At 51.1% G+C, this 23,222-nt stretch overlaps 1 protein-coding gene and 1 pseudogene across 1 annotated transcript in view; one reads left to right on the forward strand and one right to left on the reverse strand.

Annotated features, from left to right (window-relative positions):
• The window catches only part of prim2 (DNA primase subunit 2), a 62,394-nt gene that overhangs the window by 3,238 nt on the left and 35,934 nt on the right, over positions 1 to 23,222 (forward strand). Inside the window, exons 6-7 of the mRNA XM_084667244.1 lie at positions 1,028 to 1,123; positions 2,196 to 2,333. Of these exons, the coding sequence (XP_084523370.1) occupies positions 1,028 to 1,123; positions 2,196 to 2,333 (234 nt within the window). The remainder of the gene's footprint in view (positions 1 to 1,027; positions 1,124 to 2,195; positions 2,334 to 23,222) is intronic.
• Positions 2,773 to 3,679, reverse strand: LOC146267698 (uncharacterized; annotated as a pseudogene).

The raw sequence follows: 23,222 nt of genomic DNA on the forward strand, positions 1-23,222 counted from the left end.
CAGCTGGTCTAGTCATAGTCAGGGTGATGGTTGGGAAATGGCCTGCCTGGCTTCTTGTCTTTGGCCTCAGGGTCGTCTCTGCTCTTCCTGTCTCATCCAATGTTTATCTAGGTGTTGATCCCCTATGGGCTTCTCATGTGTAATCTGGGTCCCCTTCGCAGCTAAATCACACAATGCAGCCTAATGAGGCAGTAATGGGTCCAAATGGCTTCTGTGATTTTTGGGGCTGTGAGATCATTGCTGTTAATACCGTGAGAGGATGTGCAGGGTTGGAGGTTGCTGAATTTGTACACAAACAGGACACGGTCATCTGTGTCTGTCTGGACCCTGATAACTGTGGTTACACTTCCTGTTAACGTGTGTAATCGAGCTGTGACTAAAGGCTGTGTCTGGTGTGGGAGGAGGCTGTGTCTGATGTGAGAGGAGGCTGTGTCTGGTGTGAGAGGAGGCTGTGTCTAGTGTGAGAGGAGGCTGTGTCTGATGTGAGAGGAGGCTGTGTCTGATGTGAGAGGAGGCTGTGTCTGATGTGAGAGGAGGCTGTGTCTGATGTGAGGAGAGGCTGTGTCTGATGTGAGGAGAGGCTGTGTCTGATGTGAGGAGAGGCTTTGTCTGATGTGAGAGGAGGCCGTGTCTGGTGTGAGAGGAGGCCGTGTCTGATGTGAGAGGAGGCCGTGTCTGATGTGAGAGGAGGCTGTGTCTGGTGTGAGAGGAGGCTGTGTCTGGTGTGAGAGGAGGCTGTGTCTGATGTGAGAGGAGGCTGTGTCTGATGTGAGGAGAGGCCGTGTCTGATGTGAGAGGAGGCCGTGTCTGATGTGAGAGGAGGCCGTGTCTGGTGTGAGAGGAGGCTGTGTCTGGTGTGAGAGGAGGCTGTGTCTGATGTGAGAGGAGGCTGTGTCTGATGTGAGAGGAGGCTGTGTCTGATGTGAGGGGAGGCTGTGTCTGATGTGAGGGGAGGCTGTGTCTGATGTGAGGAGAGGCCGTGTCTGATGTGAGGGGAGGCTGTGTCTGACTGTGCTTCTGTCTGCAGATCTCCAAGGAGGAGAAGATTAGTCTGAAGGAGAAGCTGGTGAGCTCCAGCTATGCAGTCAGCGGCATCACCGTGGAGGAGCAGGACATCTACAAGGTGAGGACCTGGTGGGATCAGTTCTGATCAGTTTGGCTGTAGCAGGACCAGTCGTCTGGCTGTAGCAGGACCAGTCGTCTGGCTGTAGCAGGACCAGTCGTCTGGCTGTAGCAGGACCAGTCGTCTGGCTGTAGCAGGACCAGTCGTCTGGCTCTAGCAGGACCAGTGTTCTGGCTGTAGCAGGACCAGTGTTCTGGCTGTAGCAGGACCAGTCGTCTGGCTCTAGCAGGACCAGTCTTCTGGCTCTAGCAGGACCAGTGTTCTGGCTGTAGCAGGACCAGTGTTCTGGCTGTAGCAGGACCAGTCTTCTGGTGGAGAGTCAGGCATTATGGCCCAGTCTGTATGGCTCCCTAATCATGAGAAGCACAGTAGGATTAGCGGACACAGGGGAAGCAACTTCTGAGTCAGAGTTTTCACATTTAACATCACTGATCCTTGGATACCTCTTTTCCACAAAGGCAGTTGGAGGGCCGGTTTGGATTCAGTGCCTAATCTCAAACCAGTTCTTTGCATATTGACGACAAAGGAAAGGAACTGTCTCGCGGCCCAGAACACTGGTTCCAGAGCAGCACCACCTCTGAGCTGGTCTAGTGCGGTTCCACTGATGTCAGGGGCTGGGAACGGGGTAATCAAGACCAACTAAGAACAACTGAATGTGTGACTGCCGTTTAAAAAAAGACAACGTAAACAAAGAACTTGCATACATTATGCTTCTGCTTTGGCTTCAGCAACAGCATGGAGGTGCTGGTGTTGCTGGGAAAGTGGAGACGTACGTACGTGCAGTGGCTCCACGTGGCAAACCGCTTTTAGAAGGTTCGCCAGGTGAACCCACTTCGAAGCGGCACTAGCAACAGTCAGGAACCAGAAGTAGGTTAGCGCTGGTGGAGGAGAGGCAGTATAGGAGCAGGGAAACAGCCCCTGTGCAGAGTTGACACCTGCTTATCTGAAGATGAATGATCCACCAAGCCCCTCCTATCCAATGAAGCTTGCTAGACGGTGCCCCTTGAGCAGAATGACTTAGGACGAGGTGTTTGTTATTTACTGATATGACCCCCCCTCCCCCCGTGTGAAGGTTCCGTTTCAGGAGGCCCTGGACCTGGTGCGCAGCAGGAGGGTCTACCTGAAAGCCGGCTATGTCTACATCCCCCACCAGGACATCATCACCATCGTGCTCAACGACTTCAGGACCAGGCTGTCCAAGGCCCTGGCGGTGAGTCGTCGAATGGCGTTCGCACCACAAGTGAACCGCTCCACAGTTCACTCGACAGCGGCCTGAGACCAGCCTGTCGAGGCGCACCGGAGTTCCGCACCGGAGTTCGAATCCGGCGTTCAGAGCCCACTGGTTCAGCCGTTCCACCCTGCATCTCCTAGACCGGTGTGTGGGAGATGGAATGGGTTTCATTCATCCTCATCATCAAAGGCATTCCTGTAATCATCTGTGCTAGATGTGTAGTATATAGGGGTATTGTGATTCTCCTGCTCTGGGATTGATTGCTCAAGGCTGTGGGGGGGAGTGAGCAATCTACCCAGAGAGCTGAAGATGAGATGAGTGTGTGTGTGTGTGAGAGAGATGGTGTGTGTGTGTGTGAGAGAGAGAGATTGTGTGTGTGTGTGTTAGAAAGATGGTGTGTGTGAGAGAAAATGGGATATCATATTTGAGTTTTTTTGTGTCTCCTTCCTCTGTGAGGAATTGGGAGGTGGTGGCTTGTGGATGCCTGCTGTGATGGAGGAGAGTGGGTGCTGGAGGTGGTGGTGTTTTGCGGATGCCAGGCCTGGGATGCAGCCATTGCGGCCCTCTCTCTGTGTGGGAGGGGCTGGTTCTTCCTGGGCATGTGGCCCTCTCTCAGTGGGAGGGGCTGGTTCTTCCTGGGCATGTGGCCCTCTCTCAGTGGGAGGGGCTGGTTCTTCCTGGGCATGTGGCCCTCTCTCTGTGTGGGAGGGGCTGGTTCTTCCTGGGCACGTGGCCCTCTCTCTGTGTGGGAGGGGCTGGTTCTTCCTGGGCATGTGGCCCTCTCTCAGTGGGAGGGGCTGGTTCTTCCTGGGCATGTGGCCCTCTCTCAGTGGGAGGGGCTGGTTCTTCCTGGGCATGTGGCCCTCTCTCAGTGGGAGGGGCTGGTTCTTCCTGGGCATGTGGCCCTCTCTGTATGGGAGGGGCTGGTTCTTCCTGGGCATGTGGCCCTCTCTGTATGGGAGGGGCTGGTTCTTCCTGGGCATGTGGCCCTCTCTCAGTGGGAGGGGCTGGTTCTTCCTGGGCATGTGGCCCTCTCTCAGTGGGAGGGGCTGGTTCTTCCTGGGCATGTGGCCCTCTCTCAGTGGGAGGGGCTGGTTCTTCCTGGGCATGTGGCCCTCTCTCTGTGTGGGAGGGGCTGGTTCTTCCTGGGCATGTGGCCCTCTCTCAGTGGGAGGGGCTGGTTCTTCCTGGGCATGTGGCCCTCTCTCAGTGGGAGGGGCTGGTTCTTCCTGGGCATGTGGCCCTCTCTCTGTGTGGGAGGGGCTGGTTCTTCCTGGGCATGTGGCCCTCTCTCTGTGTGGGAGGGGCTGGTTCTTCCTGGGCATGTGGCCCTCTCTCTGTGTGGGAGGGGCTGGTTCTTCCTGGGCATGGCTCCACTACCCAGGTTCCCGCTGGAGAGATGCCCCCCCCCCCCCCCCCCCCCCCATGTCGTCTGGAGAGATGCCCCCCCCCCCCATGTCGTCCATTTTCAGTGTTCCGCTCCCAAAATATTAGCTTGTCTGTTGCCAGGCAACAGAAACATTGCAATGTTATTGTTTTATTTCTGTTTTTCTCCACTTGACCTGTGACTTGAGATTGACAGGCTCGCTCGGTGTGTTTTTGATTAAACAGAAGCAGTGTTTTATTCCTGCTTGCGTTGGTCCTGGGAAGCTGTAGGATGGCATGTTCTAGAGCAGCATGTTCTAGAGCAGCATGTTCTAGAACAGCTCTTGTCCAGCTGGTTTCATGATATGGAGGAGGTAGCTCTTCGTACAGTACTTTCAGTTTGAAATCAACACACGCTTTTGAAATCTCTCCCCTGATGTATTTAAATGAGGTTGACCTCAATATGGGAATGTAGTAGATTGTAAGTTTCACATGCCCGAAAATTGGGGGAAAATATACAACCACTCTTCATTTGTATTACTAAATATGCCAAATGTTGTTTTGACTCTCAAGGACTGAAGCCTGGAAACAGGGTGCGTACAAGGTGTTTAAAGTGCTTGAAGTACCTGAATTTAACTTTGGAATTTAAGTCCTGAAAAACCCTTGAAAACTTGTCATATTAATGACGAGGTACTTGAAAAGTGCTTGAATTATTTAAAGACTATATATGAATTTACAAAGTAATTTTGAAGTGTTCATTAAAAAAAAAAAAAAAAAAAACATAAATCCAGTATTTTCGCTCAAAATTAACGCCTCAGCCAATCCCCCTCCTGCTAATGTAATTAAAGCACCATCTGTTTTTTCTGGCATTCTTTGGTTTGCGTTATAGCATATGATCAGGTTCTCAATTAATTTAAGTGTTTTTCAAGCACGATAAGAGCCAAAGTAGAAATCTATTTGGTTCTAAAGAAGTGCTGTCACTCTGAAGTGGCATTCTTTGCACAAACACCTGACTCAAACACTGAGAGAAAAGCCACTTCTTCTCAGACAGTGGGCGCCAGTGCCATATTGATTGGGCCTACTTGAAGATGAAACAGAAAATTGTCAAAATGACCATTTTGGCGAGTATCCTCGAAAGCAGTCTTTTAATGAGTTTCAAAGTCATAAATGAAGGTGAAGAGCTGGAAGAAGCTGTGTCAGATCATCCGCGACACGTGCGTCAGGTCTTTAAGAGACAGCCGTCTAATAAACCCACTGCTGTCCATCTCATTAATGTTAATCAAAGAACAAAAGAAAAAGAAAATCACTCGCTGCTCTTGATTGAATAACATATGTAGCTTTAATAAGGATTAATTTAAAGAAAATAAAGTATATGTTTGATAAATTAGATGTCTTGATTGTTGTCCTTAAAAAAAAAAAAAAAAAAAAAAAAAAAATAGTGCTTGTAAGTACTGGACTTTCATGACCCAGTATCTGTCCGAACCCTGTGGGAATCCAGTCACCCTTCTGATGGGCACAGCTGATGTGTCGGCTGGATTCCACTGCCTAATGGAAACAAACTCAATTGTTGGCAAATCTTACTTGTCTTTTCTGTCAGGAGTTTAAACGGATCAATCTCTGCCACTGTTTTGGTTTCAAAATACGCCTTTAGCAGTGAAAGTGACCCTAAAAAGGTATATTTCTTCTCTCTAAAGTTGTTTTAGCAAATACAGTCTGTCCTAAATGTGTGTTAAAAGCAATATCCTAGAATATTTTTATGTATTTAAATTGAACACCTTTCTATTGAATTAACAACTCTCCATGAAGAAGAGAGAGAGAGAGAGAGAGATAGTATTGACATTCTGCTCTGCAGACAGCTTTTATGTGACCTGATGTGAATGGAGAATAGTGAATACAGGTGGTGAAGGAGGGGTGTGGTGGAGGGGGGAGGAGAGTCAAGGTAGAGAATAGAGGAGAAGGAGAGTTTGAGGTGGAGATGAATGAGTGCTGCAGCAGACTACTGATTGTACATGCTAATTGAGGAACACGCCAGTCCCTGTTCCCTGTCACTCCATCTGCCTGGGTCATCTTCAGATCAACCCATCTCTGCTTGGTCTCCTGGCAGGCCCAGGCAGCTGGTCGCTGGGCTTTCATTCACGGCAAACTTCCCCCATCACTCACAGGAGCAATCTGAATGATTATTTAGTAAATGTGTGTGTGTGTGTGTGTGTGTGTGTGTATAGAAGGGGAAGGGGCTACTCTCTCGCTCCGGCATTCTCTTTGCATCAAGGAAGTGCTGGTTGGCACGCTGTTGGTAATCCACAGTGCCGGATGACAGCCTGCCCCGCCTGCCCTCCCCCTCGCAGACGGCCGTCACGACCCCGCCTGCCCTCCCCTTTCAGACGGCCATCACGACCCTGCCTGCCTGGGAGCAGATGACATGTGTCAGTCTTCATACGCCTCAGCTCAGCTCGGCACATCCACCCAGCAGACCGCCGTGACAGGGGGATGGGCCTCTGGACAGGGAGACAGGGGGATGGGCCTCTGGACAGGGAGACAGGGGGATGGGCCTCTGGACAGGGAGACAGGAGGATGGGCCTCTGGACAGGGGGATGGGCCTCTGGACAGGGAGACAGGGGGATGGGCCTCTGGACAGGGAGACAGGGGGATGGGCCTCTGGACAGGGAGACAGTGGGATGGGCCTCTGGACAGGGAGACAGGAGGATGGGCCTCTGGACAGGGAGACAGGAGGATGGGCCTCTGGACAGGGAGACAGGGGGATGGGCCTCTGGACAGGGAGACAGTGGGATGGGCCTCTGGACAGGGAGACAGGGGGATGGGCCTCTGGACAGGGAGACAGGGGGATGGGCCTCTGGACAGGGAGACAGGAGGATGGGCCTCTGGACAGGGAGACAGGGGGATGGGCCTCTGGACAGGGAGACAGGGGGATGGGCCTCTGGACAGGGAGACAGGGGCATGGGCCTCTGGACAGGGAGACAGGGGGATGGGCCTCTGGACAGGGAGACAGTGGGATGGGCCTCTGGACAGGGAGACAGTGGGATGGGCCTCTGGACAGGGAGACAGGGGGATGGGCCTCTGGACAGGGAGACAGGAAATCCGGCGTCAGGTTAAACATCTCGAGCCACGCTTTGAGATGGGTTTGCTGCTGTCTGCTGGCGTGACAGCTGAGAGTGCGAGGAGGAGATGGAGGAACGTGCTGGAGCCGTCCGGTCAGGACCTCACGGTGTCTGGACCTCACGGTGTCTGGACCTCACGGTGTCTGGACCTCCAATCAAGCAGCACCATGTAACACAGGTCACCCCGCGGAGTGGACAAGCCATCGTTTTCCAAAAGGGAAGATTACATTCTTATCTGAAGGTTTTGCAAATGGGAGCTTTTCTAAGTGCGTTGGGCCCTTCTCTCGGTGGGATAATGACTTCATGGGTTTTGCTTGGTTCCCAAACAACATCTGCTCAATTTGACAATACTGTTACCAGGGAAACGACTTTCACAGGCACCACCTGTCCTTGAAAGAACAGTCCATTCAGCACAGCACGTCAAATGGATGGAATATTCTAGAATATTCAACAATATAGAGGGATAGCCGGGAGGAAATAAGTTGTGGAGGGAGAGTGGGAGGGGGAGTGGGGGGGGGGGGAGAGGAAGAGGGAGAGAGGTTTGTTAATTACAGTGCCCCGATCTCAGCTCCACGGTTCTCTTCTGTAAACAAGATATGGGTTCTTTTGTTTTGTTGACTTCTTCCAAGTCGTCGTCTGGTTGGCAGGGTTGTGTAACAGCTCCCTGTTTGATTCTGGTTTGTTTGCTGTGCAAGCTGTCCTTGCTACGCTACATCAGATGAGTACTGCTTCACTGAATGTTTTAGATCTTCTATAAAACATTCAAGTCCTAAAACACCGTGTGTGTGTGTGTGTGTGTGTGTGTGTGTGTGTGTGTGTGTGTGTGTGTGTGTGTGTGTGTGTGTGTGTGTGTGTGTGTGTGTGTGTGTGTGTGTGTGTGTGTGTGTGTGTGTGTGTGTGTGTGTGTGTGTGTGTGTGTGACGTTCTGGGAGTTTTGAGTTCAGTTCTAGTCTTTTGTGTGGGTGGACCTCTTTTGTGCTCCTGTCAAACCAAGTGGTGGCTTTGTGTCTTGTGTAGGGCTGCCTTTATGGTTAGGGCATGAGATGAAGGGGCTGCCTTTATGGTTAGGGCATGAGATGAAGGGGCTGCCTTTATGGTTAGGGCATGAGATGAAGGGGCTGCCTTTATGGTTAGGGCATGAGATGAAGGGGCTGCCTTTATGGTTAGGGCATGAGATGAAGGGGCTGCCTTTATGGTTAGGGCATGAGATGAAGTGGTTGTTGCACCAACAAGTTAATGGGAACATCAGTTTATAATGACACTTGTCAGTTGGATCTGTCATGTGGTTGGGTGGTTCCCCCCCCCTGCCCTGAGAAGGCTAGAGGACCCCTGGGGTTTATATTGCTTGTTTTTCCACCTCCTGACAAAAGTCTTTGGGTTCGATTGATTCGCTTGCATGCCCGCCATAAGGGGCCAATTACTGGCTGAAAGCATGGGTTTGTGGAGTTTCACAGAATGGGTTTGTGGGTCATTAAGCCGGGCTGTGTTTGGTGCATGCATGGTTCAATCAGTCTGACCTGCTTGGACTATGATTACAGTAGTAGGAGTCGTCACTGACGTCACGGGGCCGTTCTTCATACGTCGCTTATTACAACTGAGATCAAATGACACATCCAAGATGACATCATCTTGCTAATCTTGATCTGGCTAATTACGTTCTTCAAACACCCTTGTTGTGTATGATTAGTATAGCTGGATTGAGTTGTCGGTGATGATTGTGCGTTCATGCGTTGGTCTAAAAGGGGGTATGTATCATTGGTAGAAACCTTGATCAGCAACGCTGCTATTGACTGCTCACCATGGCCAACAGAGACAAACAGAGCAAGGTTGCGCGAAGGTTACTCAGAATTTGAAGATTTAATCAAACTGCAGGGAACACTTCAAAGTCTGCAGAGGGCTGGCAAAAAGTAGCAGACAAATTACAAGTAGTGACCACGTTAGATGTTTTATTGCTTATTAGCTATGGGTGGGGGAAAAATCGATTCACATTTGAATCGAGATTCAGTCTTTTAGCAATTCACATCAATTAACACATATAAAAAAAAAAAAAGAAAGTTTTGATTAAAAATCGATGAAACGTGAATCGATTTTTAATCGAATCGTGACACCAAGAATCGTTTTGAATCGAATCATGAGGTACCAAAAGATTCCCACCCCTATTATTAGTCTACAGTAAGCTAGGCCTAAATGTTTTTGTATTTTCATAATGACTTTGTTTATCATCATTTAATGTCATATAATTAAATGTGGTTCGAACAAATTAAAGATGTCCATGACACCCTCACGAGAACCGATATCTCTCAAAAAGTATAGTAGCTATCGCGCTGTGCTAAAGGATCTGTCTATCACGCAATTTGCGATTAATTCGGGTTCATGTTCAATTCTGCGAATTATTATGGCAGTGCTTATAAAGCCACAATCATATCTTGTTTACATAAAATAGGCCTGTTCCCGAGCAGGTTTAAGCTAAAGGACTCCAGAATGAGCATCAAAGAACCAAACAATCCAAGATCATGCCAAATCGTCCATAATCAAATCCAGCTAACTGAGGTGGCCTCTGATGCTGCTCGTCTGGACGAGGCTGTTCAGCCTACGGACGAGGCTGTTCAGCCTACGGACGAGGCTGTTCAGCCTACGGACGAGGCTGTTCAGCCTACGGACACGGCCTAGATCTTTTTCACATGCACACAAACTAATCCTCTGTTAACCTAAGCAAAACGGAGTGCAGGTTGCTTTGTATGAACGTGTCTGCATTAAGATGAAGATGAACTTTATTGTCTCACAAAGTGGGGGAAAATCTGCCTTGGGCTTTCGTCCCATGCTGCATCTCTAAAAGACTGAATCCAGAAGTGAGCAAGTGCATATGGACTGTAGTGCCAGTGTGGTGCTGATCTCCAGCTCTGCTGTGTCGGCTGTCAGGGGGATCCCAGGGGAGCGCGTGGCGCCTGGTTCAGTGTGCAGGCTTCATCAAACCCCCAGCAGGCTGCCTCAGAGGGCTGGGAGCACACACCAGGCAGCCTGGGTACATCCAAGCCCTGCTCGCCCCACCAAGGCTTTCTGTTCATCGGGTTTTTGAAAAGCCTTCTTCATCACATGAAGGTTGTCGAGGACTCCTGTGTGTTTGTATTTGCCTCAGTGCCGCTCTGAACAAACGCTTTCGCTCATCTGACACAAGGTTGATGCAGATTTTCTCCTGTGATCAAAGTGCGGGAGAATAATTTCTCATGCCTTTGCTTTCTTCAGTTCTATTATTTATCTTGTCCTGTTTGTGTGTGTTTGTCAGTTTTCAGCTAGAAAATGGAAGATGGTAGACAAAGTGTCAGTTTTTAGCTGGAAATTGGAACAGCGGGGGGTGGGGTGGGTGGGGGGGTGTAAATTGAATCTGTAAATTACTTCTGAAGGTTGTGTGTGTGTCTGTGTGTGTGTGTGTGTGTGTGTGAGATGCTAAGCTGTGGTTCTTAGGGTGGGACTGATGTTGGTTGTCCAGTAACAGGATCCTGTTAAGCCATTTCCCCCTGTCTTCTACCCCCCCCCATCCTCCTCCACCACTCCCCCCCTCCATCTTTCTATCCTCCTCCTCTCCACCGCTCCCTCCATCTCTCTATTCTCCTCCTCTCCACCACTCCCTCCATCTCTCTATCCTCCTCCTCTCCACCGCTCCCTCCATCTCTCTATTCTCCTCCTCTCCACCACTCCCTCCATCTCTCTATCCTCCTCCTCCTCTCCACCACTCCCTCCATCTCTCTATCCTCCTGCTCCTCCTCTCCACCGCTCCCTCCATCTCTCTATCCTCCTGCTCCTCTCCACCGCTCCCTCCATCTCTCTATCCTCCTGCTCCTCCTCTCCACCGCTCCCTCCATCTCTCTATCCTCCTGCTCCTCCTCTCCACCGCTCCCTCCATCTCTCTATCCTCCTGCTCCTCTCCACCACTCCCTCCATCTCTCTATCCTCCTCCTCTCCACCGCTCCCTCCATCTCTCTATCCTCCTGCTCCTCCTCTCCACTCCCTCCCTCCATCTCTCTATCCTCCTGCTCCTCCTCTCCACTCCCTCCCTCCATCTCTCTATCCTCCTGCTCCTCCTCTCCACTGCTCCCTCCATCTCTCTATCCTCCTCTTCACCACTCCCTCCATCTCTCTATCCTCCTCCTCTCCACCGCTCCCTCAGAACTCCGTCCCCCACTCTCCATCGTCGCTCCTCCATCCCTCCGCCTCGTGCAGGCGTCCGCTTTGAACTGGCTCGTTGGTAACAATGTCATTTCCTGATTTATCAGGGCCCGGCCCTCGGGCGAGGTGACCTTGAGCAGCTGCTCGCCCGGAGGAGTTGTTAGTTTAACGGGCTTCCTGCGGAGACGAGAGGCCCGGAGATAAAATATCACCACGGCCCACAGGCCGTTATCTCGTCGTCCTGACAGCCCGCGCTGTGTCTGGGCTGGCTTTGGACGCTCTTCACCCCACTCTGGAGGGAGGGGGGGGGGGGGGGGTTGTAGTCCTGACAGAGGAGAGCTTAATAATGTGAGTGAGAGGTTGAATCTCTGAGAAATGTACATGAGCTTCAGGATATCTCGGTGTTTGGTATGCCGCCCTTTAGGGGCTTTAATGACAGCGTGTGGAAGCTGATGACACGTGACATCCCACAAGGTTCCAAAGAGCTTGTTGTGATGTTGCATAATGCTTGGTTTTCTCAGTCTTCAATTCCCCCATTAGACGCTCACCGTGGTGTCAGGCTTTTGGACATGAATGCATGTTCAGGAGTTAGGAGCTACGGCGTTGCAGTTTGACGCTTTCTCACTCGAGAAAGCAAATTCAAGGGTGAATCTAGTTATACAGTCTGAAACTGCCTGTGGTCCCCGCGCTGCAAGCAGGATTCTCTGGCACATCGTTTAAAAGATTCCATTAGGCTTTCCCGACACTTCCACTGAGGAGTCCACAACAATTTAATTGAATGTCACCATCGGTCAGGAAAAAAAAAGTATCTGGTGCCTTCGTTTAAACTGCTAACAGTCCAGTTTGACCCGTCAGCCCAGACGAGCGTCCGGGCCGTGTTGTCGGCCCCATCCAGAGAGCAGCCGTCCTGACACCTTTGGCTCTGTGTTGGTGATTAATGAGAGGATCTCCATGCACGGCTTGGCTGTTGTCTCCTGTCACGAAGGGGACAACATGAAGGGGACATCTGGGGACAACAAGCCCCTGATTTGAAGGGCTTTGTGGCTCGCTTCCAAGTCTGTGCCACAGCTGTGGAGTGTGCCTTTTATGATGTACTACCTAGTGTGTACTGCTTAGTGTGCACTACCTAGTGTACACTGCCTAGTGTGTACTGCTTAGTGTGCACTACCTAGTGTGTACTGCTTAGTGTACACTGCCTAGTGTGCACTGCTTAGTGTGCACTACCTAGTGTGTACTGCTTAGTGTACACTGCCTAGTGTGCACTGCCTAGTGTGCACTGCCTAGTGTGCACTACCTAGTGTACACTGCCTAGTGTGCACTGCCTAGTGTGTACTGCTTAGTGTACACTACCTAGTGTGTACTGCTTAGTGTGCACTGCTTAGTGTGCACTGCCTAGTGTGTACTGCTTAGTGTGCACTACCTAGTGTGTACTGCTTAGTGTGCACTACCTAGTGTGTACTGCTTAGTGTGCACTGCCTAGTGTGTACTGCTTAGTGTACACTGCCTAGTGTGCACTGCCTAGTGTGCACTACCTAGTGTGCACTGCCTAGTGTACACTGCCTAGTGTGCACTACCTAGTGTGTACTGCTTAGTGTACACTGCTTAGTGTGCACTACCTAGTGTGTACTGCTTAGTGTACATTACCTAGTGTGAATTAGCAATAGGGCTAGGCGTTAAAAAAAATGTTTATCGAAGTAATGACTTCCCTCAAAGATATCTTGGAAGTTGCAGAGAAATGGTAGCCTACATACGCTCACTAAAATATACTGACTGAGCACCTCAATTGGAGTAGCTGATGTTAACCGCGGAAATTGTGTCTGATTACCGAAAACAGTGGCAGCAATAGCCATGGCGAGGGAGCAACTTCGAATGAAGAAATTATTGATAAAGAGGGTTTGTCTTCTTCAGTTATTTGGAAGTGGTTTGGCTTATTGAAATCTGACAAAGAGCAGAGCAATGTTAGGTGCAAATTGTGTAGTAAACAAACAGGTGGCTACCAAGTCTGGTAATACGACAAACCTTTTTTACCACCTGAAGCTAAATCACTCGTTGGAACATGCAGAAAGTGTGAGTTTCTGCCAAGGTATTGATAAAAAGCCAGTAAAAAATAAAGCTTAAGTTACTTGACCCCAGGTACGTGCTCCCTGGCCGCAAACATTTCTCTCACACCACATTGCTTAAACATTGCTTAGGGAAAAAGTTGAGGAAGAGACTTATTTCGCTACTACTACGGATCTGTGGTGTATCGTCTTAATTATCGTTATCAAATGGAAATATAAATATATATCGTTATAATTGTTTACCCATATCGCCCAGCCCTAATTGGCTACAATGTATTAGCTAGTAGTGTTTATCAGCTAGTAGTATATATTAACTAGTAGTGTGTACCAGACTGGTGTGAGCAACATGGTTGCTACACCAACCAGCCAATCAGAGCGTGAGTCGTTTCGCCCAGGGCCATTGACGGCTCGTGGGGCGTAGCAGGCGGGAGGTGGGCGTAGCTTTGGTCAAGGCCAATTAGGACAGAAAAGGTCCTCCTGAACGCGGGCTGGGAAGCCTGACATCCCCCTTAGCGTGTGGGAGCCACCGGGGAGCACGTGTGACGGGCACTGCCACCGTGACGAGCGGGCCGTACCCAGGAGAGCGCTGCTCGCTGCTGCCCAGCGCTGCCTTCCTGCGCTGCCTCCCTGCGCTGCCCTCCCAGCACTCCCTCCGCTGTGGGGAACCATGCCTGTCTCTCCCCCAGCCCAGCCTGCTAATAACCCGGCCCCTGCCACTTAGTCAGCGCCGCTAAGCAAGGCTCCGCTCGTCTCGGAGCGTCATTACCGCAGACCGGGTTGTAACCTCCAGTGGGTGCTACATGGCCCACGCGGGCCTATTATCTGGCTGTGGAGATGCCCGAGGGCCCAGTTTGTTGGGCCCTTGTTAGGGGGAGTTATGGTGTGTACTTGCGGACCAGCTGTCAGCCCCCAGTCCTCCTCAGAGCTCCAGTGCCCAGCGATGGATGTCCAGTCCTGCAGCTGTCGCTCCCAGCCCCGGCCCCGCTGCGAGTGGCGGGCAGGCAGGCTGGAGAAGATGACCTCCTTGAGGAGCAGCTGGAGCCAACAGGAGCTCATTTATCTGCTTCTGCTCGTCTGGCAGATCGCACCAGGGTAGGAGTGCTCCTCGGCTCCATCCAAACATTGATCAAATCCACCGCAGCCTTCCCCTCCTCCTCTTCCTCATTCACCTTTCCCCCCCCCCCCCCTCATTGTCTTCTTTCCTCCTCCCTCCTTCCCCTCTTCTCTCCTCCTTCTACGCCTCTTGTTGTCCCCCTCTCTCGCTTATCATCTGGTCTCCCCCTCCTGTCTGTGCCCAGTGTGCAGAACACGGCACACGTACGCTACTTCAGAGCAGCCTGCTCCTACTGCAGCTCCTGCTCCTGCTGCAGGTCCTGCTCCTGCTGCAGCTCCTGCTCCTACTGCAGGTCCTGCTCCTGCTGCAGCTCCTGCTCCTACTGCAGGTCCTGCTCCTGCTGCAGCTCCTGCTCCTACTGCAGCTCCTGCTCCTGCTGCAGCTCCTGCTCCTGCTGCAGCTCCTGCTCCTGCTGCAGCTCCTGCTCCTGCTGCAGCTCCTGCTCCTACTGCAGGTCCTGCTCCTGCTGCAGCTCCTGCTCCTACTGCAGCTCCTGCTCCTGCTGCAGCTCCTGCTCCTGCTGCAGGTCCTGCTCCTGCTGCAGCTCCTGTTCCTACTGCAGGTCCTGCTCCTGCTGCAGCTCCTGCTCCTACTGCAGGTCCTGCTCCTGCTGCAGCTCCTGCTCCTGCTGCAGCTCCTGCTCCTGCTGCAGCTCCTGCTGCAGCTCCTGCTCCTACTGCAGGTCCTGCTCCTGCTGCAGCTCCTGCTCCTACTGCAGGTCCTGCTCCTGCTGCAGCTCCTGCTCCTGCTGCAGCTTCTGCTCCTACTGCAGGTCCTGCTCCTGCTGCAGCTCCTGCTCCTGCTGCAGCTCCTGCTCCTGCTGCAGCTCCTGCTCCTACTGCAGGTCCTGCTCCTGCTGCAGCTCCTGCTCCTACTGCAGGTCCTGCTCCTGCTGCAGCTCCTGCTCCTGCTGCAGCTTCTGCTCCTGCTGCAGCTCCTGCTGCAGCTCCTGCTGCAGCTCCTGCTGCAGCTCCTGCCGAGCTTCCGGAAAGCTCTGCCCTTCGGTGCTGGAGGAAGAGCTGTCTGCCCTTTGAGTGTGACATGTCTCCCATGGAGTGTTAGCTGAGGGAGATAGGGGCGTGTTAGTGTGTGTTTGGTCACACCTGAACACCATACTGCTCACCGTACTGCATCTGCTCCTGTGGGTCACATGCACAGGTCTGTCACATGACGTCCAGGCTGTCTGAGGCTGGCTCTGTGCGTGGTGCCCTGGCTCGTCTGTGTTCCTGGACAGTACACAGGAGCCGTGTGGGTGGAGAGTGATGTTGACTCGCTACTGTGGAATCTTCTGCTTCTGACCTACCCCCCCCCCCCACACACACACACACACACACACACACACACACACCTCCCCCTCACCTGAACAAGGGCTCCCGGGCCAAACGCTGTACAAGTACATATTTCACAATTCTAATGACTTGTCACATGGCCTCAGGAGCTGGGAAGGCTGGTTAAATATGAACGTCTCATCCTGCCTGCTGCTGGGACACACTCAGGGGAGAGAAATACAGGGAGGAGGAGAGACAGGAGAGACAGGAGAGACAGGAGAGACAGGAGAGACAGGAGAGACAGGAGAGGAGAGACAGGAGAGGAGAGACAGGAGAGGAGAGACAGGAGAGACAGGAGAGACAGGAGAGACAGGAGAGACAGGAGAGGAGAGGAGAGGAGAGACAGGAGAGACAGGAGAGGAGAGGAGAGACAGGAGAGGAGAGGAGAGACAGGAGAGGAGAGGAGAGACAGGAGAGGAGAGGAGAGACAGGAGAGACAGGAGAGGAGAGACAGGAGAGGAGAGACAGGAGAGACAGGAGAGACAGGAGAGGAGAGACAGGAGAGGAGAGGAGAGACAGGAGAGACAGGAGAGACAGGAGAGGAGAGGAGAGACAGGAGAGGAGAGGAGAGACAGGAGAGACAGGAGAGGAGAGACAGGAGAGGAGAGACAGGAGAGACAGGAGAGGAGAGGAGAGACAGGAGAGGAGAGACAGGAGAGACAGGAGAGGAGAGACAGGAGAGGAGAGACAGGAGAGGAGAGACAGGAGAGGAGAGACAGGAGAGGAGAGGAGAGACAGGAGAGGAGAGACAGGAGAGACAGGAGAGACAGGAGAGGAGAGGAGAGACAGGAGAGCAGAGACAGGAGAGACAGGAGAGACAGGAGAGGAGAGGAGAGACAGGAGAGCAGAGACAGGAGAGACAGGAGAGACAGGAGAGACAGGAGAGACAGGAGAGACAGGAGAGACAGGAGAGGAGAGACAGGAGAGACAGGAGAGGAGAGGAGAGACAGGAGAGGAGAGACAGGAGAGAGACAGGAAAGGAATAAAGAGAAGCACTTAGTGCTTGAGAGACTGTAGGCACAGGTAGAAACACTTAGTGCTTGAGAGACTGTAGGCACAGGTAGAAACACTTAGTGCTTGAGAGACTGTAGGCACAGGTAGAAACACTTACTGCTTTGCATCCACTTTTCTGACAGTGTGATTCTTAATTTGATTCCTCAGCAAATGTGCACACAGGACCCTGGAGGGGTGAGATGAATGTTTATAAGAACATCCCACGACTAAATGGAATAGTGCATGCAGTGTGTGTTTGGGGGTATGGTTAGGATACATTAGCCCAGTAGGCACGGTTATGATGGCCTAATTCAGATCATTCACCACTAATATTTGCTAATCTGACATATCAGGGAGTGGAAACAAATAAAGTCCTCTTCTCTCTATGTTTACCTCTCCTCCTCTCCTCCTTCCCCCTCCCTGCTCTCTTCAGTCCCTTTACCTCTCCTCTCCTCCTCTCCTCCTTCCCCCTCCCTGCTCTCTTCAGTCCCTTTACCTCTCCTCCTCTCCTGTTTCCCCCTCCCTGCTCTCTTCAGTCCCTTTACCTCTCCTCTCCTCCTCTCCTCCTTCCCCCTCCCTGCTCTCTTCAGTCCCTTTACCTCTCCTCTCCTCCTCTCCTGTTTCCTTTACCTCTCCTCTCCAGACCTGCCAACAGGTGCAAGCATCAGACGGACATTCTGAGATGTGTTGAAAGCTTCCCTCAGGACTCCACCTTCTCTTTATGTCAAATGACTCCTTTCTGCATGACTTTCTCTGGCGGCGGCAGTTAGCATTTTCTCCAAAGCTGTGTGTGTTTGGTCGTGTGTGTGTGTGGGGGTGTGTTTGTAGGGCTGTGTGTGTGTATGTAAGACTGTGAAAGAGATTGCTCAGATACATGACCTGTAGTGCAGCAGAAAGGGAAATGGCATGTCATTATAGAAGTGCCAATATCTCAAAGCAAAGATGATTTAATTTAAGGTTCTTGTGGTGCTTACAGACCTGTGCCATCTTATGGTGGTGTTTATAGACTTGTGCCATCTTATGGTGGTGCTTATAGACTTGTTCTGATGTTATTGAACTTGAACCTCCTCAACCCAAATGTGCAGTTTTTGGCATGTCATGTTGCCAAGGAGATAACGGAACACGCTACAAGAGAACATGATAGAAAATGATACTGTGTGCACATGCCCACACAATGGTCTCCAGACGCCTGTCAACTGCACGTTCATGAAATGAGAATCTTCAACAGATCTCTCTGCTTAATCCTGTTTTGTGGCGTGACGTTTAATTAGTCGAGGAAAGTAATTGATTTAGTGGGATTTCCCTGGGTCTAATGTGGCACTGTGGAGAGATGACTCCGCCTAGCTGCTGCTTCAGCCTGACAACAACAGACTCTTGCCCTCCTCGCTAAAGCAACCAACACTGACGCGAATATTAACATTATGAATACATCACGTAAAATCTTCTTTTAAGTTGAAGTAGAGGGGACTAATTGTATAAAGATTCTACACATTAAATGTGGTTTTAGTATATTTTTTTGTTGGCTGATGTGCCGCCCTCAGACTGGCAGGCCCCCCTGCCCTGCTCCTCATCCTGTCCCCTGCCCTGCTCCTCATCCTGTCCTCTGCCCTGCTCCTCATCCTGTCCCCTGCCCTGCTCCTCATCCTGTCCCCTGCCCTGCTCCTCATCCTGTCCCCTGCCCTGCTCCTCATCCTGTCCCCTGCCCTGCTCCTCATCCTGTCCCCTGCCCTGCTCCTCATCCTGTCCTCTGCCCTGCTCCTCATCTCGTCCTCTGCCCTGCTCCTCATCCTGTCCTCTGCCCTGCTCCTCATCCTGTCCCCTGCCCTGCTCCTCCGCCCGCTCTCGTGTCCACGCAGCACTTCTCCCGGCTCTCACTCAGGATTTGCATGAAGTGACATTTAGCTGTAATGCTAATAAGACAGTTGGTGTTTTCAATCAATCAGCTGATGAAAGGCGCAGTGTTTGGTGCCGTGTGTGGATGTGGAGGTGAGATAAAAGGGATGGTAATGCTTAGTCAGCAGGCTGATCATTGAGTAAGTGGCTACTAGGACCACAGGCTAGCTTAGCTCGTTCAGCCTACTCAGCTGTTTCTCCAAATGGACTTCTCTGAGCTGGGCTTGTAAACGGCTGCTGGATAAAATGTAATGTTTCTTAAACTCCGGTGTATCCAATGGCATTGATCCTTCCAGTTCCTCTTCCGCCAGTTTTCACTTCCTAATTTGAAACGGCCCAATCCCTGGACCCTGCAAGTCGAATCTTCCATCACCTGCTTGGTTTTAGAATCTGCCCACCCCGATCTTGTTCTAGAACCTTCCATATCATGCCTTGTTCTAGAATCTTTCTCAACCAATCTCACCCAGAAGGTTTAGCCATCTGTCTGCCTGGGATCTTGTCAGGCTGTCCTCCTCCTCTCCTACTTCCCAGCATTGTGATGCTCTAGGCAGGCAAGGGATGAGTGTTTCCAGGCAACCAGTTGTCAGCACACCTGTAAATCCATACTCCTCAAGTGGAGCCGTCAGAAAAGTCTGCAGAGCAGCAGAGTCTGTGTTCTGTAGTGACCCCAAGACCCCTGGCACCTCGAGGGGCCGGACTGTTACTTAGGAACGTCAGGTTCGACCGCAGAGCTGTCTGCGATCTGTGAATATCAATACAGGCTGTATTCTATGTGTGCATACAAGATGATGTACGTGTGAAAATATGCTCTGTGTGCTGTGTGGATATCACACAGCGTGGCCCACTTCACACAACACGTATCGGTAACAAGGTTTCATCAAAGATAAGTGTCCCTTGCTCCACTAAACTAATTACGAGCTGCAACCTAGTTTCCAGATCACAAGATGGCTCCTCTGTCCACTGACATGAACGTGGAACATTCATGATTTGACGTAGAGGATCCGCCTCATGCGAGTACATGCGAGTGTGCCCAGAAACGGCCTCTGTTTGTGGATGCCTCGGAACAGGGAGTATTTATTTGTCCAAGTCCATCTCATCTCCAGCTTCTCTGGATGCTGCAGCCGTCCTCATATCTTAGTTGGGCAGATACCCTCTGGTGGTTCCAGATAGTTAATCTTGTCAAGTCCATTTTTCCTATTGCCGATTGCTTATCGAGATGCTGATGGCTCAGTCAACAAGGGGAGTGTGGCTAACCCAGGCCCCCTCGCTCGCATGCTAATCCCACAGCAGACACAGGCTGCCTTCACAGGATGGGAAGAGCAACTGTCACGCTTGCTACATTTCACGGCTCTGAGCGTCCAGGGAGATTGTGTGGGAATGGATATTCAATAGGTTATCTCTGAGATCGAAAGCAATGTGCCACGGAGTAGGATGGTGAAATGGGAGCAGGCCGTCAGACGGACGTGGCCGGGGTGAGGGGCGGGGTGGACTCCTGCCATGAGAAGGAACGGGAAGGAGCTCCATGCGAGGCGTTTGCTTTGATTCCCAGCAGACCCCCGTCTTGTCCTCCAGACTTCATGACTGGGTGTGTACATGCAGGGTGATGCTGGGTCAAAGGCTTCGCAGTCACACTCAGACAAGCCATACTGTTCGGAGAAAGAAGTGCGCCGAAGACGTCTGACTCCTTCGTACCCCAACACCACGTTCAAGGACTCAAACCGCTGCACCGCGTTGCATCATCATAACGTACATGGTTGGGTGTAGCATGGTGGTTAGCTCAGCATTCGCCTGCAGTTCAACTCCCTTTCTTCCATCCTAATAATATACTGTACATGCACAGACTAGTCATGTTACGGCAGCCTTTCTGTTGCCTTGTTGTCACTGGGATTTCAATGATATTCAATTTCCCTGCAATGTTTATATCTGTTTCTGATTTGACAGTTGCAGGGTAAGGATAGACGGACTCTGACAGTGGACTAAACAGCTGGTGCTGCACGGACTGTAACGGCACACGAATGTCTGTATAAATATCTCCTTATGAATATCTCCAGATCTCTCTGCTCTGCTTTCCCATGCAGGAGCCTGTGGGGTTGTGATTGGACCAAATGGCCAATCGTTGATCTCTGGGGCTTGAATCTCCCTATAAAACAAACCAGGTTTTTGGATAAATAAAATAAAAAAGCCATCTTATTTGTCAAAACAGCCGTACCATTACCAATGCCCAAACACAGTGATGTGTGCAGTATGAAGCACAGTAGAACAACAAAACGACTGTGCTGCAACAGGTATAATATCTGTGTACTGGAATCATTGTGCCTCGGTAGTGTGCTGGAACATTATTTATTTACCAAAGATCATTAAGAACACATTCTGACGGTGCTGTGTAATTCAAATAGTCAAGATGGCGGTTCAAATACAATTAATTTAGTTTGTACAAAACATAAGGAAAACAGAGTACTCTGACCAGTCATACGAAGGACATGCTACAGATTGTTCGGTAGAGAGGTAAAGAACATCACATATACACTGCCTTAGCGGTGTCTGTGATTGGCTAGCCCTAGTCAGTGACAGTATAACCCCCAGGTCAAGTGTCCCCAAAGTCCTCTGATGTCACAGCTCCCTCTCTACATGAGGAGATAGTAAATGAAACACAAAGGGGACATGACACACAAAGGGGACATGACACAATCTCCTTGGTCTGAAGGTCAGAGCAGCTGTATCAATTGATCTATCCAAAACGACTCCCCTCAGGTCACGGGAACTCAAGTCACCCATCCTCCACACCTCTGGCTCCTTAACAAAACAACAGGTCTTAAATACTAGATATGAGGCCATGGTTATCGACCAGAAAAAGGTGGAGTGCCATCTCCGGGTCGGGGAGGAGATCTTGACCCAAGCGGAGGAGTTCAAGTATCTCGGGGTCTTGTTCACGAGTGAGGGAAGAATGGAGCGTGAGATCGACAGGCAGATTTGGTGCGGCGTCCGCAGTGATGCGGGCTCTGCATCGGTCCGTCGTGGTGAAGAAGGAGCTAAATTGAAAGGCGAAGCTCTCTATTTACCGGTCGATGTACGTTCCTTCCCTCACCTATGGTCACAAACTATGGGTAGTGACCGAAAGAACGAGATCGCGAATACAAGCGGCCGAAATGAGCGTTCTCCGCAGGGTGTCCGGGCTCTCCCTTAGAGATAGGGTGAGAAGCTCGGTCATCCGGGAGGGGCTCAGAGTAGAACCGCTGCTCCTCCGCGTCGAGAGGAGCCAGCTGAGGTGGCTCGGGCATCTGATTAGGATGCCTCCTGGACGCCTCCCTGGTGAGGTGTTCCGGGCACGTCCCACTGGGAAGAGGCCCCGGGGAAGACCCAGGACACGCTGGAGGGACTATGTCTCTCGCCAGGAAGAGTTAGTGGAAGTGGCCGGGGAGTGGGAAGTCTGGGCCTCCCTGCTTAGGTCGCTCCCCCCGCGACCCGACCCCCGGACAAGCGGTAGATAACGACGACGACGATATAGTCATATAAGATTCTAAACCCATCCTCCAGAGTAAGGATCCTATAGAGCCTCAGTTCCTTACATTCACTGTCTATCCTTTATCAATGAACAAAGGAGCTCACAGATGACCACTTAGAAAACACATACATTGTAACTATGTCCTAAAAGTCCATCACAATAGACTTAGGGTGAGGGTGGTCATTTACTGTCCGCTACTTTTGAGGCTTTTCACAAACCTAAACTTGCCACATAAAACATGGCAGCTACCACCGGGCACGCCTAGTTGTGTTAATAACAACATGCATACAGTCATTTGGGGTTTCCTCTACCAGGCAAGGAGAAGGCCTGTGACCCGTGCTTCTTGTAAACACAAACAGTCGGTTGGTTTCGAAGCGTTTCTTCAGTTCAAGACCCGCGATTCCATCATCTTCAGACAGTCTCCCTTCCTCCCACTAGCCTCTGAGGACAGGCTGCTATTCCCCTTGCTGGCCTGCAGGGGGAGCTGTTCTGTCACTGTGCAGCCCATTAGCCTCTCACCAAGGCATACCCTTATTCATGCCTCCGTTGTTCTCCAGCCAGCCAGACTGTTCTTGTTAAATTAGACAGCTTGAGATGGATTACACACAAATACCACAGTTTTGGATGAATATTTGAACACCTTTTTAAGACACAAGAGAAGGGAGAAAGGATGGAAGAATGAGAACAGTCGTGTGCTCTCTCTGACCAGCACCATGCGTTTCTCCTCAACAGCGCATGGCATTAAGAGTCTTAAAGGTGGCCTGTCGTTCACACATGTGCCCAAGACGTTCCGTGGATGCTGTTGATCCTGGGAGATGCGTGCTCTGTATTAGAACAGTGCAGCGCGTGCATGTATTGTAAGTGTGCATCTTTAGCTTGGTGCTTCAACTCTGCTCAACAAAAGAACTCTGAGTACTGTGTAATTATTATTATGAAGTAAAATAACGTTTTCAAGATTTCACCCCCCACACACTCACACGCACCCACACCAGCCTGGATATTGATTAGTCCTTCACCTCAAAATGAAAGCCTTTGTTCGGTGCTCCTGTTCTGCTCTTAGGCGGCATTGAAACACAACTGATCCATTATGTTGAATGGACATCTGATGGCAGCTTGTCATTGGTCAATAGACTGTCAATTGAGTGGACTGTGGAGTGGACTGAGTTTCCATTAAAACATGATTAGTTTCAGCTGTGGCAGAGAAGGGGGGTCTCTCACGCTGGCCTTCATCAGTGTTTAGCCAGTGGCCATGCCGGGTCATCTGGAGTACTGCAGGAACACACTGTGGGGCTGCTTTCTCCAGCTGCAAATGGAATTTCTCTGGACATGGAAG

This window comes from Hypomesus nipponensis, chromosome 11 (assembly GCF_054491055.1).
Source record: "Hypomesus nipponensis isolate SF chromosome 11, ASM5449105v1, whole genome shotgun sequence".
NCBI lineage: Eukaryota > Metazoa > Chordata > Actinopteri > Osmeriformes > Osmeridae > Hypomesus > Hypomesus nipponensis.